At 36.0% G+C, this 21,687-nt stretch overlaps 1 protein-coding gene across 2 annotated transcripts; it reads left to right on the top strand.

Moving 5' to 3' along the window:
- The first annotated feature begins 636 nt into the window (after positions 1-636).
- On the top strand, positions 637-17,867 carry LOC139123246 (C-Jun-amino-terminal kinase-interacting protein 1-like). Of its 2 annotated transcripts, XM_070689374.1 has the most exons (12): positions 637-721; positions 2,720-2,850; positions 3,581-3,741; positions 4,697-4,793; positions 5,609-5,893; positions 6,441-6,710; positions 7,180-7,289; positions 9,705-9,818; positions 10,367-10,405; positions 11,407-11,531; positions 12,986-13,090; positions 13,617-16,206. In XM_070689374.1, the coding sequence occupies exons 1-12, from the start codon at positions 675-677 to the stop codon at positions 13,687-13,689; spliced, it is 1,557 nt and encodes a 518-aa protein (XP_070545475.1). In that variant the 5' UTR covers positions 637-674; the 3' UTR covers positions 13,690-16,206. The 2 variants fall into 2 exon arrangements, with proteins under 2 accessions (XP_070545475.1, XP_070545476.1); XM_070689375.1 differs by lacking the exon at positions 10,367-10,405 and having other exon boundaries at positions 13,617-17,867.
- Positions 17,868-21,687: the final 3,820 nt, after the last annotated feature.

A 21,687-nucleotide genomic window follows, 5' to 3' on the forward strand; every position in this document is an offset into this window, starting at 1 on the left:
GAAACTACTAATAAAATTATTCAAATGCTTATTTTGGCTATATTGAGTCTCAACAGGCTATACTTTTCCTCTCTGGGCCCGTAAAAATGCACGTGTTTGCGGTGTCCACTCAAAAATCAGAAAATAGTACGAAACACACTAAAAAGTATTATCATAATAATTCTAACTCTAAAAAAGCTTAGCACAACTTACATGAGAACTCTTACAGTAGCATATGATAAGCTTATTGAACATAATTACCCGAGCTTCAAACATGGATGATAAAAATGCAGAGTATTCTCCTGAGTAACAAAGGGATGGATAGGCCTATTTTATAAGACCATTTTAAATATCTCTAGTCTATTGCCTATTATTATTGCTGCAAATATTCGAGCACGGTCCCCATGCAGGAACAGTAAGCTTTGTTTGAGAAAATTGAACAAATGTTTGTCTTTTGAGCATAACGTTGGGGGCGCACAACGCACCACCGTTCTGAAAAATTAAATAATGAAATTATCACTCCCATTTACTTCAGAAAGTCCAACGCTATGGAAATATACATATCAAAAATTAATATTAATAACTGAGACTTCCCCTTTAATTCAGAAACTTTGAAACATTTGTCGAAATGATGTACTGCCAATACGGTAGCTACTAAAGGCGACACATCCGCCTCTGTTTCATCTTCATCCAAAATGGCCGACAACAGATACGGTACAGCGGCCCACGTAAATTCGTACAGGTAGGTTGATGAATATATGTACTTCGAAACTGTTTCACGAACGTGAGGTGGCTAATGTCTTTGTCTTCGGCCGATTTAGTTATCACCTTCACATTGTAGACAAGTTTTGCCCCAAAGGATAGAGCTCGCCGAACCATCCTTTCGTACGCGGTAGCTGTCTGTGCATTGTTTACATGATATCGATGTGTGCCTGTACATCGAATCACAGTGCAGAAGTCCTTTTGAGGCCACTTCACACCAGCTTCATTTGTTACGATCAGCTGGCGTCCATTCATAGTTGGCAAAAGGCCGCCTTTGTTGGGTGGTTTTCTGATGCTTTGAAAGACTGCATGCAGTCGTTTACTTTTGGTCACGGTCCCTCCACCAGAAAAAGACCCGAGTGATAAAAAGCCTAGTGCGAATATATCTAATTTATCAGTGGAGACGCGGTTATTGTACTAAATTTGTAGTGTGGTTTTGATTAATTGTTTGATTAATGAATAAACCAAGTTATTAACTTAAATTAATAGTGACCTGGTATATTTTTATACATACAGAGAAGCGGCTAGCTTGCGTCATAATGACGTGATCGTACCGCAATGTTCACCGAAACGGGCGAGGCTCCAAACCCGACTTGAAAACAAAGGGTGTCGAGGGCGTGGTGGTTAGTCACAAAATCACTGGTTTCCATGGATTAAATTTACAGGCAGTTTACTTATACTAATGTGTACAAGAGTCATTGCCATAGATATTAGGTTAGCTGGTTGGAGAGAGAGAGAGAGTGCATGGTTAAATGAAAGTATTATGTAAAATGAATTACAAAATATTTTGGCAATCTTTTAAATTTAGATTTGGAAAAGCGTTAGTCAATGGATACTAACAATGTATTGTTTACAATGTTGTGATGTTGTGCATTGTAAGACTGTAGCTTTAGATTTGGATGTATCAAGTAAGTGGTTAAAGACTAAGGTGATTGCAGTGGGTACACTGTATGTGCCATTACATGGTACGTCTCCATCGTTGATATGGCTCTTCTCTCTTTTTTTGGGAGGGGAAAAATAAATTATAGTAAAAATGTTAAACAGATGAATTACAGACAAATAAAGATGCCTTGATGAGAATAGGTTGCAGTTTTATAGTATCTATAGGGTAAAGTTCACAAGTTGACCGTTTAGGGTCAACTTCAGATTTGTGATTGACAGATAAACACTTCAGAAGATAAATATGAACTTTGTTAATCACAGTAGATGTGAGAGAGCCAACATACTAGAGTCTTTGGTTTGCCCTTTGACCTTTGACTCTGTCTGTCTTTCTTAGAGTGGTCTGCAAGCCTACCCTATAGCTCCTGGCCATAGCATCACAACAGGGTCCTACTAATTACTGCCCGTGACTGCCCGTAGCTGCCCGAGGACTGCCCGAGAACTGCCCGAGCACTGCCCGAGGAAAAAGTGAGCCAAATTTCGCCAATTTTAACACTAGGCCAATAGGTTCAGTTTATATCATGCCCAGCCAACCCAAAATATCATTGATTTGGCGTTAACCTGATGTTTTCTCCGGCGGTTTTGGAACTCTGAAGACGGCCCCGCTCGAAGGACATCCGCCAGCTTGATAGTGAGATCATACCATTTAGTCCGAGAGGTGGTACAATAACCTCGCCGAGTGTGTACAGCTTGATAGCCTACCACCCCTTGCACTGAATGGTATGATCTCACAATCAAGATGGGGACGTCTTTCTCGTCGAAAGCCCGGCGTCTTTCGGGTTCTAAAGCCGCTAAAGAAAACACTAAATCAATGATATTTTTGGTTAGCCAGGCATAATATAAGTTCAAGCTATTGGCTTAGTGTTAAAATTGGCGAAATTTGGCCTACTTGCTCCTCGGGCAGTCCTCGGGCAGTTCTCGGGCAGTCCTCGGGCAGCTACGGGCAGTTACGGGCAGTAATTAGTAGGACCGTCACAACATATGTTGTTGAGATTCAAATGTGTTGACATACTTTTCTTAATCTTATGCTTCAATGTAGATTGACACATGATATCAACCTTGACACTTTCCAAAGTGAAGACTTGTTGGATGTTGAGAATGACTTTGGAGAATTGCCCTCTACAGATGAAGAAGATGTCGGTTACAACAATGATCACTTCAGAATGACACGTAGGACGACAACCATTATTTTTATACTTTAAAATTTTGTATGTTTGTCAATTGTCATCAAAATGGTCAATGTGAAGATACAGTGCAACAACTTTGTTTCTCTGTGTAAAAATGTGCATGTGAAAATATAAAAGATCTCTTATTAAACAAATCTAATTGCGACACTTTCTAAAATTGATAAAATAATTTATTGAAGGAGGATCATCATCTTGATCTACATTTCTGATGATGGATGAATCTTACAAAATTATTTCTCATGACAGCAAGACAGGAATTTTCATTAGGCTGGAAACCATCAATCAATCAATCAATCAACCAATTCGAATCCAATATCGCAAATCAACTATCTATTCTAGCCCAAAGAAGATATCATGTACCCGAGGGCAGGTGACTCATTTGCCTGATGCCATGAGGGCAACATAGTCCCTTGATTGGACTTAAACTCTTACTATTTTCACTCCAAAATTTTAGGTATATTTGCAAATGACAATCATTGCTTTACTTCCATGACAGATGAATTTGAATCAGTTAAAAAATAGAAAGATTTTCAACCCTCATCATTGAACGACACATTGATATGTTGAAATCACTGTTATTTGGTATATGTGTGTAAAGCTTAATTCTTAACTCACAAAGAACACCTTAAATTGGTGGCTCCGATCACCAGACATACTTGAAGGACACACTGCTTAGCTAAGTACATAATGTTTTCTTTGTGTCAATTATTCAGCTGAACACAAGAGGCACAAACCGAGACAGGGAGCCAACGACAGTCATTTACAAGCGGAAATGATTAAACTAGACATCATGGAGGAAGCCGAGAGTGGTGAAAGTGATCCAAAACCGACGCTGAATATATTTGAAGAAGAATCTGACATCACAGAGGATACAGTAAGTAGAGAGCAGCACAGTTCTCACTTTTGTGCTTGACCTTCATGTTGATCATGGCAGTGTTAGGTTACTGGTAAAATATATCTTTGAGAGGTTGTGCTTCACATGGCAAAAAGGGATGTAAGCATATTTGTGTAAGAATCAGGCAAACTTGTCAAGGAAAAAGCATTATTTCTGTTGTTTGCAGTGTTTTGCTTAGGGCATGTGGTATCTGGTAAATTTTACCAAAGGTTTGCCTTTTATGTTACTGGGGTCCCCCCTGTCATATCAATGCTATTTTTTAAGGGACAAGAGATATGGTAATAATTATTGCTTCTTTACAATTTCCTATGTTCCAAAACCTCAACAAAATCACCATGTTGATTGTAACAAAGTCATGCCTGGTATTGTCACTGCAAAAGATGTCAACAAAATACGTTTTCATGATTAAATAGCCTTCCAAATCACTGGTCAAGATGTTTTCCATAAAACAAAAATTCTCACTTTGTACAGGAATACTTGATATGGCTGCAGTCCCCTGTGCGTATAGTCTACATTTTAAGCACTGTTCCATTTTAAATTCATTTTGTATTTTTTACAATTGGGAGACTTCAACTCTGATCAGCCTTCATAGATCGCAATCTCATAGGTTTTATTATTTATGCACCTGATACACAGCTACTGTCAGACAAAATAAATATCACCAGTAATACATATAGGCCACAACCCATTTAGTGTTTTTATTATGGGCAGTACCCCAGTGAAATATCCATGGCTTTTTCATGTCATTTTACCAGGAATTCCCCAGTGTGAGTGTGTATCAATGCAATCAAATTAGGGGATGATGTAGATGATACATGTCTGAAATCATTTACCAGTGTTGCATACATCCCCAGCCGTGGCAGAATCACTGTCTTGGTTTATTTCATCTCACTGTGTGTGTCATCGTTTTAACACTTCCTGTACATTCCTCCAGACTTTTTACATCGGCACTGATGAAAACACAGCTGAGTCATCCCCAGTGTTGAGCAGAAGAAGCGGACGACAGCTTCCTAAAGTTCCTGTAGCTGCAGGTTTGATTCAGAGTTCTGTGTTTCAGACATTAATGTACCTTCTGATATCCTTCCATGTATACAAGTCTGAAGGGTCTATGAAAACAGTGACACTGTACGTGCTGAAAAGCATGTCATTAACTTAGGGGGCCCAGATATTAGTCAAAGTAGCCCAAGGAATATCAGTCGTAGCTTGCTCTGTTTGATCTAGTTCTTTTAAAATGGGCCAAACAGACGTTTTACATTTTTGCCCATCTGTACTTTCCTCATGGAAACTTTAAACCATTCTTCTTCTTAATCACCATTAAAAGTAAGGGATCCCCATGCCAATATTGGTAAAAAAGACAAATAAACCTAAAATTTACAAACATTTGAAATCAAAAAGTGGTCATGGCTACTATTGTAAACTCTACAGAAAAAATCAAATTTTTTGATTTCCACAGAAGTGAAAAGATCGTGTACTCCACAGATTTCAAAATGTGTCCTCATGAGCATCAGATCAGCAAAGTATTGTAAATACTTGAATGTACAAAAATCTGTTCCAAAGGCACAATATTCTACCGTCATGTGATGCTTTACCATATATTGTGAGTGCAAGGGTTGAACAACATCAACTTTTGGCATGACAGACACCATGACAAGTTTTTTACAGTCCGTTCTCCACACAGGTACCAGCACCCACTCAAGAGGAGATGATTGACACAGTATGAAATCAAGAAGTTGGTGTACTCTGTTGAACAATTGCCAGATTGCAAACAATACATACAAGTCATGAAGTGTTTGATTCTACATATTTGCCATATACACACCACCATCTCTTTTTATATCATGCACAGAAGGTAACCTGCAAGCTGAGCTGGCTCAAGCAGAAAAGAAACAGACAGAACTACAAACAGACAAACAGACGGAGTATGGCTACTCACCGTGCACGCAGAGTCCTCCAGAGATCACCGTGATTCCTACAGAGAGTCCAGGTTTTGTCTTTGATTCTGTCAGCCGTGAACACAAACCCATGCTGTCAGCTGGTAATCTTCTACTACTGGAAGATTCAAGTCGAAAGGCAAAATCTAACAACAAACCAAAACTGAAGAATATCTTCAACAAACAAGATGAAACAGATGGTAAAGGCTTATTTCATCAATCTTAAAAGAAACATTTTGCTTGTCTCTTCATCAAATAATATTAACTAAAAACAGGACTCTATTCTCATACCAAATGTAAAAGTCATAAATAAAGTAAACGCTCTGTCGTAATGGAGTTTAACTCTTTAACAGTCCAGTATGTAAAATTTTGCAATTATAGAATTAGATTGTTGAAAGTGAAGAAATTCTGAAAATGAAATTTTTTCAAATTGAAAAGACACCACAACTCAATGATTGAATCTGTCGCATTTGTAAATTTTCATGATGGTTGAATATCTTTGTTATAAAGATCATAGAATTCCAAAACCCTATATCTTGTATACACTATCATGGGAAAAAGGTTTGATAATGTCAGCCTACTTCCCTGTTGTTTGTTTGATTGAACCATAGTTTTGGCGATGTAAGACGTCACTACCAGTTATAAACAAATATCCCCTGGTTACAGTAAATAAATGTAGACATTTTCCACATCAAAGTGTAATATTTGGTACTGTTTCAAAGCATTTACTTTTTCACCCTTTGCCAGGCTCTCAAAACTCTGAGAAAAAGAAGAGTGGCTTCTCTCCAGCCACACTTTGTATAAATGGAGAGGTGAAACAACAAACACACCTTGCCATGTTCAGGTTTCTGAAACGACATGATGATGAGATTGAGCTGGATATCGGTGATCCAGTGTATGTAGAGGCAATGTGTGAAGATCTGTGGTATGAAGGAGTGAATTTACGAAATGGTGCTGAAGGGTGCTTTCCGAGTGTGTACGTACGTGAAATATCTGAAGACACAGAAAGTGAACCAGGTAAGGTCTGCTGATGCTAGTGAGTGGCAGTGATCATACAGTATGTTTTGCCTTTACTAAGCTAGGGGGTCCTAGGTTTTGTGGTAACTTATGAAATAATGGCTTAAAATCTGTCATAATTTCTAGTAAGGCAATTTGCATAGTCAGTCTACTTTTTGATGGATTTTTGACTAACATGGAAATAAAGCATATGATTGTCATTTGCATGTAAACCCAAACAATTTGGAGTGAAAACTATGTAACAGAGTCATGTAATAAAACATTATAGCCTAAACAAGGGACTATGTACCCTCAAGACAGGAGACCATTTGCCCTCCTGACATCGGGCAGATGGTCACCTACCCTCAGGCACATACTAGTCCCTTGTTTAGGCTATAATGTATAGCATTTGGTAAACCAGTAATTTGGTTGTTTACTGACTTTGCTGATCACAAGACTGAATTTCTCTATTTGTTTGGTCATTTTACAGGGATGGGTGGAAGAGCATGGTGCATTGACAAGTTTCTCCTAAAGTTTCTTGGTTCAATAGAAGTGCCAAGTCACAAAGGCAATGATGTCCTGTGTAAAGCAATGCAGAAGGTAGGTTTGTGTCTGCTATACGTACACTGAACTTACCATTGCATTTTGTGTTGTGTTAAAGTAACAAGAGCCTTAACATTTGATAATATTTCATATTTGTATTCCATGAAACAATTAAGTTTTCTTATAGTAACGTTTAAACACATAATATAAGCATTAATTGTGTCATAAATCAATTGTTCACAACATTTAGATATTATTCCCTAATATTTTTCTTCGTTCAGCGAAGGAAAATACGAGTGACGTAATGACCGTGTCACCACGAGTCGAAGACGAGTGGTGACACGGTCATTACGTCACGAGTATTTTCCGAGCTGAATGAAGAAAAATATTAGGGAATAATATACTTATCACATGCACAAGCCAATAATTTGTTATTTTTTGCAAAATAAAATAAGTTTTCCATGACGATTCCGCGTTTAAACTTTTGAACTACTTTAGGAATAAATATCAGTACGCCGTGCACAAGTTGTCAATCATTTCCAGTCGTCCGTCGTGTGCATCTGCGCTCACGTTCGTTCGTGTGTGGAGCAAATGACAGCACTCGGTCTACATGTAGGCTACCTTCCGTAAAGTTATACTCTATTTCAAAGATAGCATAGTCCTAGAAATTTATCACAGACGAAGATACGCTATTTTTCGGGAACAAATATCGACTGAATCTCGACGGCGCGAACACTGTAAACGTCGCGCCTGACCCTGTTTGCAATGCGTACGGAACCCACGGTATACGCGACCAGCTTCGAGTTCGTTGTTTCCACAAATTATTCACGTAATTCCTTCGGAATATACAGGCGGTACACTCTTGTGTTTACATTGTTCGGATTAGTAATGTCGTAGTCTGTGAAAATATCGATTTCATTACATGACTTTTGATCGTGGGAGAAACATCGGCCACCATGTTGTTTGTTTACATATTTACGAGCACACCGAAGATTGACAAAAAAAAAGTCCGACGCACCAAAATTGATGACATAGACGCGGGTTGTCGTGACGTAGAACGACCAGAGAATAAATCCCGTATTTTTAGTTCGGAGACGACAAACTTGGCTTGTGCATGTGATAAGCAATGTTATTGATGACAAATGAAAGTCTGGATTAGAGTTCAGTTGTCACCAATAACACTGCGTATTGCACTTCTACAGGCAATATTTACAAGTTGTCAACCAGTACTTAGACATGATTTTGAAAATTGAACAAGAAAATGTATTGTATGGACTGAGCAAAAATGCCAGTAAGATATAAAACAGAGCTGTAGCCTGATGGAAAAAAGAAAATTGTGTAAAAATATATGACAGACAAAATTTATTTTGTAACAATAATCATTACTAAAGCAGTTGAATTGTAGAGGAACTCTGGCCAGTTTGCCATCAAATAAAGGAAGTATACTGGTATGTACATGTTATTGACATTTATGATTGTCAATACCGTGTCTGTGAAAAATTCTGCAGTGCCTAAGACATGTGTTTTATTGGCTTGTTCTGCTGTCAAAATATCAATTACACTGGGGTATATGATACTTCACTGGTACAGTTTCATATTCTCATACTGATATTTTCAAGTAGGCTACATTGTAGCCACAGAAGTGAATTTGATATTGAACTGCATTTCAATGTAACTATATTGACATGCAGAAAGTCTCTTTTATAGCAGCCATATTAGTCAAAATAATGACTTTTATTTCTCAATTGAAGTTTACAACACACCACACTTGAACTTTATAGTGCTTATTTTAGCTCATAATTAACCACATCAGGTTTCATTTTCAAGTTGGCTAAATTAAAGTCACTGAAATTAATTTGATGTGGAGTTACATGTCAGTGTAACCATATCAACAGGCAGAAAGTCACTTTCATTGCAGCTATCATAGGCTGAGATAACTTTTATTTCTCAACAGTAATTTATTTGCCTTGTACCAATCTAAAAAAACACAAAGCTGTTCATCAAATTTTAAAATGCTCTTTCTCAAGCTTTATATCAAAATTACACAACAGTCAATTTTATAAAAACAGATTAATTCTGTCAGATTCAAAAACAACAGCTCAGCCATTATTGAATATCACAAAGATAGCTGTAACTTGGGGTACCAGCATCTTTCACATGCCAATGTTTGCAGGTCAACAGTACTTTGTAAGGGCTCTTGCATTGCTCATTTCAATAAACACCATTGCAGTAATGCTTTTTTGACTTTTACCTAAAATATCGTTTAATATCCTGGTCGTAATCAATTCATTAATGGCATTTTGATTTTCAAGTTAGGCTACAGTAGTTGTCTTCAAGGATATGCTGCACTTATATACATGTATGCACATTAAAGAAGCCTTCCAATTGAAATCAGAGAACAGACAGCAATGCCAGTTGAAAGTCACAAAAGTTGACATCTACATGTAGCTATCACTTTGGTTTTGTCTCTAGATTGTGACAGCCCGGAGGATGACAATCGCTAGCAGCCCTCCAACACTCTCTCTCTTGGAAATCAGTGTGAGAGGTATCAAAATGACTGACCAATCCAAGCCAAAGATGACACAGGTATTTGCATAAATTAACTTTCACGGTATATCTCATCTCTCACACTCTTTATATACTGCTTGCTGTTTAGCATATTGTACCAGTATACAGACTGTATAAGAGATGTTTTGCTGATGTGTGGTTTTGAGAGCAGATATTTTAATTTTACCTAGTCACATTGGTCATCCTGATAAACAGTATTGTGAACCCAATGAAAGAGTGGCTCCAGTAAAACACGTACAATTCAACGGTGTGCAAGAGATGTACATGTAAATGCCCGACGGTAATACTAAAGTTATTTATTTCAAAGTCAATGAAGAATTGCTGCAGGACAACTTACATATAGCTGATTTTAGTCCATTCTTCACATTCACACCACCGAGTGTGTATAGGACGAGTAACTTGAAAACAGCTGATCACTGTCATGGTAATAAACATTTAGGACATGAAACTACAATGCTTTGCTGTTAGTCAGTTTTTCTGATTAGGTCACTTGGCTTTCCTCTTTCACTTCTTTATTTTTCCTTCCTGTTTATTTTTCCTTCTATCTATCTCCTTTGTCCCCTCAGCCTGAGGTAGAGGAGGAGGGTTCTGGGTCAGACTCAGAAGTAAGTTCTTTGACAACCTATGGACTGTCTGACAGATCCAATGATTCTACTGTTGTTGTATCATAGAATGTCTGTAAATGTGAATGTGTCTCAAGGATCACATTAAATCTTCATGGTGTTACTATAAATATTTACAGAAATATCAAATGTTTCCCTATCGCATAAAATAGTGTATACATATTAACAAAAATTACTTTTCCACAGTATGATCATTGTATGATCATTGTGAAAATCTTCAAGTGAGTAAGATTTAGAAGGGAAAAGAAAATCATCGTCAAAATAATTCTATTGCACTGTTCAGGACTCATGTTACATGTCTTTTATAGATGTTGACATTCAGCACAAAGTAGTATTTATACTTGCAAATTCAAGCAACATATTTTACATTAGGGAATGTTTTTAGTGGAAAGCTTGAGCAATATCTTGTGTGTAATTGTCATATAAAAGTACTAGTAATCTGTCAGCACACTTCCATTTCCCTGATGCAGTCTTCTCAACTCATGTACATCTTCACATAGATTATGTAAAAGCTATCTGAATATTAATCATAGTTCATTTTGTGTCTGAAAAATCACAAAAAGGTACACCAGTTCTAGTGAAACCACAGTTTTCTAAATATTATATACATTGTATGTTGATTCAATGTCCTCCGTTGTAGTGTATGTACTTGAAGTTTCAAGTGGCTTCACAATACAATGTGCATGTAGCCTGGTGCAACTGTTTTGTGCAAATTTTGTATGGTGTATTCCATTTCGCCATTCCCAGCTTTCACTGTGGAATTTCACAATTTTTGCATGATTTCATCATCAGTCCATGCAATAATAATGAAGTACATATAAGTATGTGTATGAGTTATCGCACATTTATTTTCTCAAATCCTACAGTTATAGTTAATCATTTGATCATGTGTAACTTTTTACCACATTGAATGCTGCATACCAATATTTGCATTCTTTCTGTATGGTATTCTGATTATTCATTTTCCGTACAATGGTTTACAGAGAAAGGACAGTGTCCGGAAGAAAATGGGTAAATTACTTGGCAACAAAGACAAAAAGGCTTCCCATAATCATTTCTTTTCATTGAAAAATGTGTCTTTCTGTGGCTATCATCCCAAAAATGACAGGTAAGAGATTTCTAAATTCTCACTCAAAATTACACTTCATAGTTTATGTTTCTTAAGTGACATTCTTTGAGAGTGATGGAGTTTTGGGATACTAGTAGTTTCCCTGTGATCAACTACATGCTTGTAACCAGAGGATTTCAAAGAGATATACTTGCCCTTTTCTGGGTGATTTTTAAAAATGGCAAAACTTTTGAAAACCAACCATAAATGTAATAATTTTTAGCCTAACATGATGATGTCAGATTAATTTGTCTTCACTGCACATCAAAGTTGTAGATTGATAGAATGGATGTTAGCTTCATTAGCATACATGTACATATACAAATTTATACCATTCTTTTTATTAAAGAGGCACTCCCACTTGGTAACATTTTTAAAACACATAGTTTTAATGCCAACGGTTGATATTTGACGTGGCGACTCCGCGCGGATCGCGAGATATCGATAAAAACATGTCATTTCCCGAGCGTATTTTTCACATCCCGAAGTTTTACGATCGTTTCTGGTTATGACCCGAAATCCCCCGAAAGTGTGTTGTTGTGCTGATTGACGATATTCTAAGGTGTCCAAAAACATTCGAATGACGCAATTAATTTACCTCCTACTGCGATGACTTTATATACATCATTATCAATGGCATTACCTCCGGTAATTCTTTTTAAAACGTCACCTTAGTTTTTGTTGTTTTCATTATTCTCAATCAGTTGTATTAAATTTTAAACAATACCACATAGATATCAGTTTTTATGTGTAAAATATTAGTTGCCTCTGATGACTACATTTTGTCGTCTGCCACACAGTTACGCGTGGTTCGATACATAGCGGCCGCCGCGTGTGGTATGCGCGCTCACGCGGCGCCACTATGCATACTATGTATCAACCGCACCTATCTGTACTAGTCACCTATGCGAATTCTGGTGGAATCAGCAAAGTAACTTTGTTTTTCGTTTTTTTGCCGAGTCAGTAGGACTCGGCTTTCTCCCATGGGACATGACCGCTCACCGACGCGAGTGGTACTGCTGTGGCATACAGCAGCGTCAGCGTAGACTCGTACTCCATAGCTTAGTTGACAATGGCCCCAGTGCCGAACGTTCTATGTTCGGAAGCTGAATTCAGGTGGGCCACCGGAATTCAAACTTTAACTTTTTTGAGGACATGTTTTTATTGATATCTTGCGATCTGCGCACAGTTGCCATGTCAAACATCGACCGTTGGCATTAAAAAAATGTCTTTTAAAAATGTTACCAAGTGGGAGTGCCTCTTTAAAGCTCAGCAAAAGATAATATATTTTGTTCATCATTCTTTCACCCCATTCAGTGACTTCTCAAATAATAAAAAAATGACAAATAATTTCTTACAGAGAACAAGTTCATGCTTCTAATAGTGCAGGGGAGAAATGTAGTGAAGACAGAGACAGTTTTGATGGCGTCTCTCTTGGTGATTTTGTCTTTCAGATATTTTGGTTTTATAACCAAGCACCCATCAGAGAGAAGATTTGCATGTCATGTCTTCGTTGCTGAAGAAGGCAAGTCAACAAAACCTGTTGCAGAAGCCTTTGGGTGAGTGATCTCATCACCTAGGAAACAGTTTTTGTGTAAATAGTAATCCTGTTTGTTTTAATTGCTGTAATATTGACGTTCATTTGAAGCGCCTGTGCAAAGTGCTCGGTTTAACATCATGTACCCATCTGCTGTACTACATTTTATCGCTTCTCTGCAAAAAGCAGATTTACAAACTTCTCTATTTGATAGGTATGCTAGAAAATCTTAAAGGTATACAGTCACCTGTAATCTAAATATGCCCATATATGGTCAAAGGGGCGTTCCTTGGTATTCAAAATGCTCATGTGAGGGCGCTGTTTTTAAAAAGCGGCCACCCGCTTAAAATCTGTGATTGGGTAGATTTTCCCTATCCATGGTAACTGTGGGAAAATTGGAGCAGGTGACAGTATACCTTTAAGTCTGAATAGAATCGGTCATAATATAATGTTAAATATGTGCTAGTGAATGTTCAACTGGTCATACACAAAGATGTTTCTTTCTTAAAATTTTACTCCAAGTGACAAGTGTGCATTTTTCATTTCAGGAGAGCCTTCCGGAGTTTCTATGATCAGTTCCTTGAATACACACATCCAACGGAAGATATTTACATGGAATAAATGCGAATTCCACAGTATTTTGTAACACGTGAGTGTGTACAAACGCGTGCGAGTTTCACTGCCATTTACCCCCACACAGCATGGAATGGAATATTCCAGTTTTTGATGGAATGGGGTTAATATCAAAAAGTGCAATATAATATGAAGGGAAAAACATTTACTTTGCTGTGATCAGTGATTTTTTTCCCTGCTATTTTTCAACAGAGAGAATATTTCAAAGAAGATAATATTCAAATTGCAAAATGTTACTGCCTGAAGTGGACATACCAGTTTTGGAGATCATGTTTCACACATCGCAATCAAATGGCTTTTGCTTTCAGTGTCAAAGTTTTCAGAATGCTGAATGAAATTCAAAATGGTGATAAAAAGCATAAATTCTTTGGGTTGGACACTGATCCAAATACGTGCAATGACACTCAGTGTTCAAATCTGTTTGATTCATTCATTTCTATCACAGACGTGTTGTTGCACATTTAACTTTCAGGCATTGTGAGTTTAATCATCAGAATTATCACTCTAATTATTGGTATTCACTTTACAATAATATGTACACTGCTTATGGTGTGTTTAACCAGCTTAAACTTTTCCCTTGAACTTGTCAGCATTCACCATTGACAGTGATGGGTTATTGCTTAACTAGACTGGTATGAAAAGCTGAAGACAGGACAAATTTCATATTCTCAGCAGGTGACGCTACTTTCCTTGTCTTCATTTGAGGACTGCATAAGGATTTTCACTCTGCTTGCATGCTGTTACACAATTCATCATTGAGCTTAAGAGAAAAAGACTGTTAACAGTGTTCTTTGCAAGACAGCAGTTGACAGTGACATTGTTTTTCAAATATTTTTACAAACTGGTAAATATTCCTCAAATAGTCATTATAAGTATATACATGGATCATGAAATATGAACAAACTCTGAATGAAAATATTCACACTTTACAATTTATCACATTACAATGAAACTAAAAGACCATGATCACTGATTATGCACTGCGAAAAATTGATGTGCAGGAATATTTGTTGCAATTTATGGGGCATTTTTTAGAATAAAGTACAACATTTCAAAATTTGTAAGAGTGGAAAGAGCAAATCTAGGAACAATCCTTTAACTTAACAAGGGTCATCGTCTTATACTGTGGTTAATTGTTAATGTCACTCAGTTGCTTCAAATTTGCATATACCCATTTATGGCAAAAGGAGGCGGGTCTAATACAATCAGTTATGAATATCATTAGAAGTGCAAAGTATTAATGAAATCAGTTATTGGTCACTTTAGGTATTGCTGGCCAAGTTCCTATGAGCTTAGAATTGGCAGCTTTGATATAAGTGCTGTAAACAAACTTGCAGAAACAATGTCATTGAAATTTAAAGAGGGTGTCATAGTAATGACTTTCTAGTGTAAACATCACCTTGTTTTCACTTGCACTTAAAATTTTGAATCTTCTGCCATAAGAAGATAAGATTCAATATGCTTCTGGTGTTACGCGGGTATCTTTATTTTAAGAATGTGAAAAACTCTAGCAATTTGCTCGTAAAGTCATCAAATAGACTGATACAACACAATGCACAGTTGGAATACACAGCCACTGTTAGGAACAACAAACAAAATGCCACAAATGAAACAATGAAAAGTAAGCGGAAAAATATATTTATCCATGTGCAAAGTTGAAGTTAATGTTTACGTGTCATGTTTTTATTAGTCATAATATCTTTACACTTGAACTTAATTCATACTGACCTCTTGGATTGCAGACAATTCATGATCCTTGGTAAAGACAATGCAATGCTGTTGTTATCAGCGGCATCATCCGCCAAATGTGCAAAGAATTATAGCTGTGCATTGTAGAATAGAAAAAACTGCAGATAAATTGTAACAGGATAGAAAATATTAAACTTCAAAGATTGAGAGATTTTTGGATAAATTATAGGGGACACGATCACACCATCTACTTAAACATAATACATGTGTTGTAAAGAGAAATTCATCAACATTTTTTTAAGCAAAGATTTTCTTATTTTTATTCTTTGTGCCATATGAATTCATGCAATTTCAAATTTTCATTTTTTCATATATTTATTATTCAATGAACATTGTGCGTAAAGTTGCAAAGATTTTTGATTGAATTTTTCAGCAGACCTTGTTGCCAGATATGGGAATAAAACCATTTTAGATGCAAGTCAAAAAATAGATATCAAGGATTTTGAGAACTTCAGTTTTGCTGCTGTTATTTTCTGTCATTGTACAAAATTATTATTCTGTCAGGATTGACAAAGAAAACTTGAATTATCTGTGTTTTGCTGAGATTAGGGAACATGATGAAATCATATAATAATTAATGTTGTTCCTAATTATAATTAATTTAATAAGTCTGAGGGATACCCTAGTGAAGTGACTTGTGAACACTGTGTTATCGTTTAGGGGAAAAATAAGTTTGACACTTATCAGTTAAGGCAGTGTGTGCCTTTGAATTGAAAAACTTTTCTCCCAAAAGGAAACTTTCAACCATTCTCTTTCAAAATCAATAACAAAAATCACCATCCACATTTTAGTGCTATCATATTATGAAAACAAATTACCTTACATGTAAATTTACATATATTTGAAATTCAAAATAGCTGTGTGTTAACTCTACAGGGAGAAAATAAATTCTTGATATTCACAACAGTGAACACTTTACTCACTTCAAAAGCTTCAGAATGAATCCACATGTCTTCTACAAGAAAAATATTGTAAAAATTTGAGTCTGTATATCTGTGTCCTTGAGTCGCATTCCACCTTACCACATCTAATTTTCTTAATTCAGTGCATGTACGACATTGATAGATTTTTGAGTGCAAGCTGTATTTAAAGATATCAGAAAATTCTGAATCATAAAACGGTCAGAACATTGATAAATTGTTGAAAAACGGAGTGTATACATTCTGTGCTATTGACATTTACTTTGTAATTTTAATGGATTCTGAATAGCTAATTTGTATTGCCTTGAAGGGTTCATTTATTGACAAGATAAGTGTTTGTTTCAACTATAAATTATATTGACTGACATCATACTTATGATCTCATTATTCATTATATTTATCACATACTTTGTTTGCGAAATTCTGGCAAAAAAAAAGCATGCAAAAAACGTTTATGGGATTTGTGAATTTCTTACTACAGTACTGTTACTGAAGTTTATATCGTTGCTTTTTACTGCAAATGATGACTTTGGTACATGTTACATTGTATTTATTTATGTTTTTGTTGATTTTGTGTATGTAAATATTTATTGTAAAACCTTGCCATATCTTTCATTTCACTACCGAGCCACAATGTCCACTGTACATGTTCATTTGTATTTGCAGCCAAAAGTGGTGACTGGCATTGAGATGGGAATACACACATCTCGTATGGATCAAATGGCATATTCTTAGAAAAGATTTCATGTTGAGAAAAGTGAAGATTTCAATTATTTTTATTCATTATTTATCAATTTTTACATCTGAAGGTATCGCATATTGTAACTTTATATTAAGAATATTGTGACTGCTGCTTTCAAAGATTACTTTTTTTTTTTTAAGAGAATGTGGATATGTATGGTTTTTGGTGCTCGCTTTTACTAATATATGTATTTCAGCAATTCAGCATTTTTTTTACTCAGAAATTTGTGTGTGTCTAATTTGCCATACAAATCACCATCAAAATGATTTTGTCCTAATGACCTTAATGTTGAGTTGGACATTTCAAATGTTCTGATGGTCTTTTTAACCCTTTGAGTGCTGTAATTTTTCCCACCAAAATTTTTCTGCAATTTTTTTTGACGATTTTGGCCCAATGGACATCACATTTCATTTGCTACAGTTTTTTATCAAAATTTTGGCAGAAAATCTGAAGAAAAAAAAATTGACTGAGTCTATTTTATAAAGGCGATAAAAACTGACTGTGGTGCTCGAAGGGTTAAACAACAGAGCAAACTGAGCAAGTTTAGTCCACAACAGTGTTCACCACCACAATCATATCCAATTTACTCAACATCAAATTTTAACTTGATTTCTGCCACCACAGATGTTTCTGTGTACACAAAATTATAGTGTCTGTCTTTCTGCTCATTACTCTGGGAAATGTGTGATCCTTTTGTAATGCAACCACCAAATAATGAACATTGTATTAAAATGTGGGTAGATTTGTGCAATGAGTGAAATTTTTATGTATAATTTGAGAGTATAAAAAGTTCAAAGTAATATAACTAGTTTTGCATTATTGCTCTTCCCCTGGAAATCTTAATTAACCAATTGAACACCTTAAACTGTTAATGAGATTGGGCTGTACCTCAGACATTATTAAGTCCCAGTCACTTCTAAAACGATTGATATTTTCAAAACTTGCCATGTTATTCTCATTGCTTAAGATTTACAAATCGGATATATGTGCAATACTGCCCTCTACAGGGCAACTATGAAAATCTGGAAACTATGAAACATATTTTCTCCTTGTGTGTCCAACCGAGGGCTCCATTTTACGCCTTGCAAATACTTATTCTGTGATCAGCTTCTATACTTAGGATTGTCTTGTAATTATCCTGAAGTGATGAAATTTACACCAATAAAATTCCAAACCCAAATGATTACTTTATAAGAAAGGATCGGATTCTCATGATATCGAATTTGATGATTAAAGTAGGACAACAAATTATCCAATTCCCATAGACACTGGCAAGATTTAAACTGAATTTCACATTTTGGGGAGTATTGTACCATAGTAGAACTGAGCAGAGCAATTATACTGATCATTCATGTCAGAGACCATGGATAGCGCTCTTCTCATTTTGTTACAGGTTTACAGAGCATTGAGTGATCTCTTTCAGTGTTTCTGTATGCCTTGCCATTATCAACTTGGGATGCCAGTACTTTTGTTAATTTTTTGGCAACATTTACTGAACAGCATGTTTTTCAGTTTGTCATGCCTAAACTTTGTCAACTCATATTGAAATTTACCCCTTTCTGTCAAGACAGGTTTTGATTCGCACATTCAGTATTTCAAACTGTTCGTGGTGCTGATTATTTGCTACCCTGTGAATGTTCAAAATAAAGCAAATTTTAAAGCTCGATGTCTGGTTTTCTCATTGATTGTTACATATCAGTGTTTAAAGCCCCAATAGCTGTGAATGTGTAATAAACCGATCTCAAAATGTCCTCAGTTTTCCAAGTTTTCTTTGAATAAGACCTATTAAAGACTGAAAAGTGTGTAACACTGCCATACGTGTCGAAAGTCAAATGTAAATTCAAACATTTTAACATTTTAGATTTCTTGCCATTTTCGAAAACTAATCATATGACAGGGCAAATAAAGATTATGACAACAAAGTCTTAGCCATTGTTTGTTGTGCATTCAAATACATGGCACCATGGTTGTTTCTGGTATGATCATGTGTATGTGCAGGAAATACGGTTTTTTGTACTTTTCCTGGAGGGCATCATTTTATGCATGTGGCACCCATGTATTATCAGCCTGTTAAAACGTGTAGGCATGGTTCAAATCAGAGAGCAGTGATATTTCTATACACATCCTTCAGTAAGCACATTTACATGAACCAACTTTGGTTTGAAAATAAAATGCATAAAATTTGCAGCTACTGGGGCTTTAACTCTGAGGTGATTGATTTACTGGTAGAATTGGGGAACAGTTTTTACCTATGAATATAAGAAAACTTTTTTATAATAGCTATATTTTACCACACTTGGATTACTGTTGTCATTTATGGGGAGCATCACCGTTTATGAAAAGGTTGCATAAGATTCAGAAACGTGCTATCAGAGTGATGTGTGATGCAAGGTATAATGCTTCGACCGAGCATTTTTTTAAAACAATGCATATAATGCCATTACCAGATAGAATAGTTTATAAGAATTTTGTATGGTTTTTAAATGTTTAAATAATCTTGCACCGCAATATATTACAAGTTTTTTTACCGAAATTGATCATAAAAGAGTTACAAGATCCAAGATGCAAAAATTGTTAGTGGTTCCTGCAACAAATAAGGATTTTATCGAAAAGGCTTTACTGTAAATAGTGCCAATCAGTGGAATAATGTCGATTTAAATATAAGATCTAGTAACTCATTAAGCAGTTTTAAAACTGCCTACCTGAAAGCTTATTGGTATAATTTTTTGTGTTTGTAAGTTTTAGTTTTCTTGTTAAATTTGTTTTTGTTATCTAGTGTGATTGTGCATTTTTTTTCCTCCTGTGTGCAGGTGGTGACTCCTGGCCACTTTTTTCTGTGCATTGTATTGTTCTAGCTTTGTTTGTCATGTTTCATGTTGTTCTGCTTTGTATCAGTTTGTATGTTCATTTGAGGGCCCTGGGGAAGATAAGCATCTTTACTGAAGCTTACCAGGCTACCCTCGTTAAACAAGGTTTAAAAAATAATAAAAAATAATGACGTGTACCAGGGAAGTAAAGTATGTACCTTAAGTTGTTCAGTCTACAATACATGAGATAAATGGGGAATATAGGTTTTTGGCTAGGCAAATGAAATTTATGTTAACTGGTTGAATTGAGATGCTAAGATCAGAAAAGGGAAGCCATATGTAAAGTATGTGTTACCATAGAGGTAGGAAGAGATTTTCCTACCTCCATGGTGTTACAGAATTGATATGGGCAGGCAAAATTCAAGCGCTTCCTGCCTGCTTTGGTTTCATTTTCATAGCTTTTTCTCTGCTGCGAAGGCAATGCTCTCCCAGAATTTTGCTGGCATCAAGAACATATCCATGACAGAACAAATCCTTGTCAAAACAGTATTTCTCCATAAACATGGTCAAAGTTGCAGAGGGATTTCTTGGACATGGTGCTTTTGTGACTTTGTCCATGTCTCAGCTTCTACAGGCACTTCTAAATGCCTCGGGCAGAAAGTACATGTATGCAGTTTTCACAATGATTTGGTTGAAACTATTCAAAAATTGGCAGGGGAGGTTATCTTCCTAATGGTTACATTGAATCAGTTTTCTCAAAGCTAGGCAAGTGTACAACCTTGAAAACGATTAATTTTTGCAGAATATTTGGGAGCACCATTTATTCAAAGTTTAGTTTTGGAAACAAATATCGTGTTTCTTTGACATTTGATATGCCCATTTCTCATAACAGTCATACTTGAGAAATTTGTCCTTTTTATGATTCCATAACCATGCACTGCTGATTGCTAATTACTGAAGTTGTCAGTTTCGGAGCACTTCCCTCGATGCCATGACACACCCAGTGTCTTAGTGGTTTTGAAGATTTAAGCTGCCATGATTAGGTTTACTTGGCAGACAATCACTTGATCATACAATCAGTGTACTCAAAAACATTGCTGTAGATTTCTTGTTCAACCATTATTTGCCCTACAACCACGATACAGTACATGCACTGTGAAGGACAGAATAGCCTTAATACTCATTACATGCTTTTCATTTAACATACATGAATAAAATATTTGAAGTACTATTAGTAAATGCATTCAATTTGGTCAATTGAACTTGACACTGCATTAACCCTTATCCTAACAAGTTCATGTCATTATCAGGTCAAGTTCATTAAACCAATGAGGCATAACATGTCCCAAATGTTGCATTTTAAGGTTCCTGAATAGATACTGTAAATGTGATTACTGACTAACCCTGTTGTAACGTACATACCTTTGGATCACTAGCATTTTTTACCCACTTGACACTTGGGGGATGTGTGAGGCCTGGCAAAGAAATGGGTTAACCCTTTGAGCCCCAAAGTCAATTTTTGACACCTTTACAAAATATATCCGAGTCAAATTTTGTCAGATTTTTGCCAAAATTTTGATCAAAATTGTAGCTAAATTAAATGTGATGTCCATTTGCTCCAAAATTATCAAAACAGATACAGGAAAATTCATAGAGATTGGTAGATTGTTGCACTAAAATTTTGGTGGGAACAAAGTAGTCAAAGAGCTAACAAGGTGTAGGCGTGTGATTTGAGGGACAATTCAATAAGCACACAGAGATGAAAGAA

This window comes from Ptychodera flava, chromosome 22, assembly GCF_041260155.1.
Source record: "Ptychodera flava strain L36383 chromosome 22, AS_Pfla_20210202, whole genome shotgun sequence".
Lineage (NCBI taxonomy): Eukaryota > Metazoa > Hemichordata > Enteropneusta > Ptychoderidae > Ptychodera > Ptychodera flava.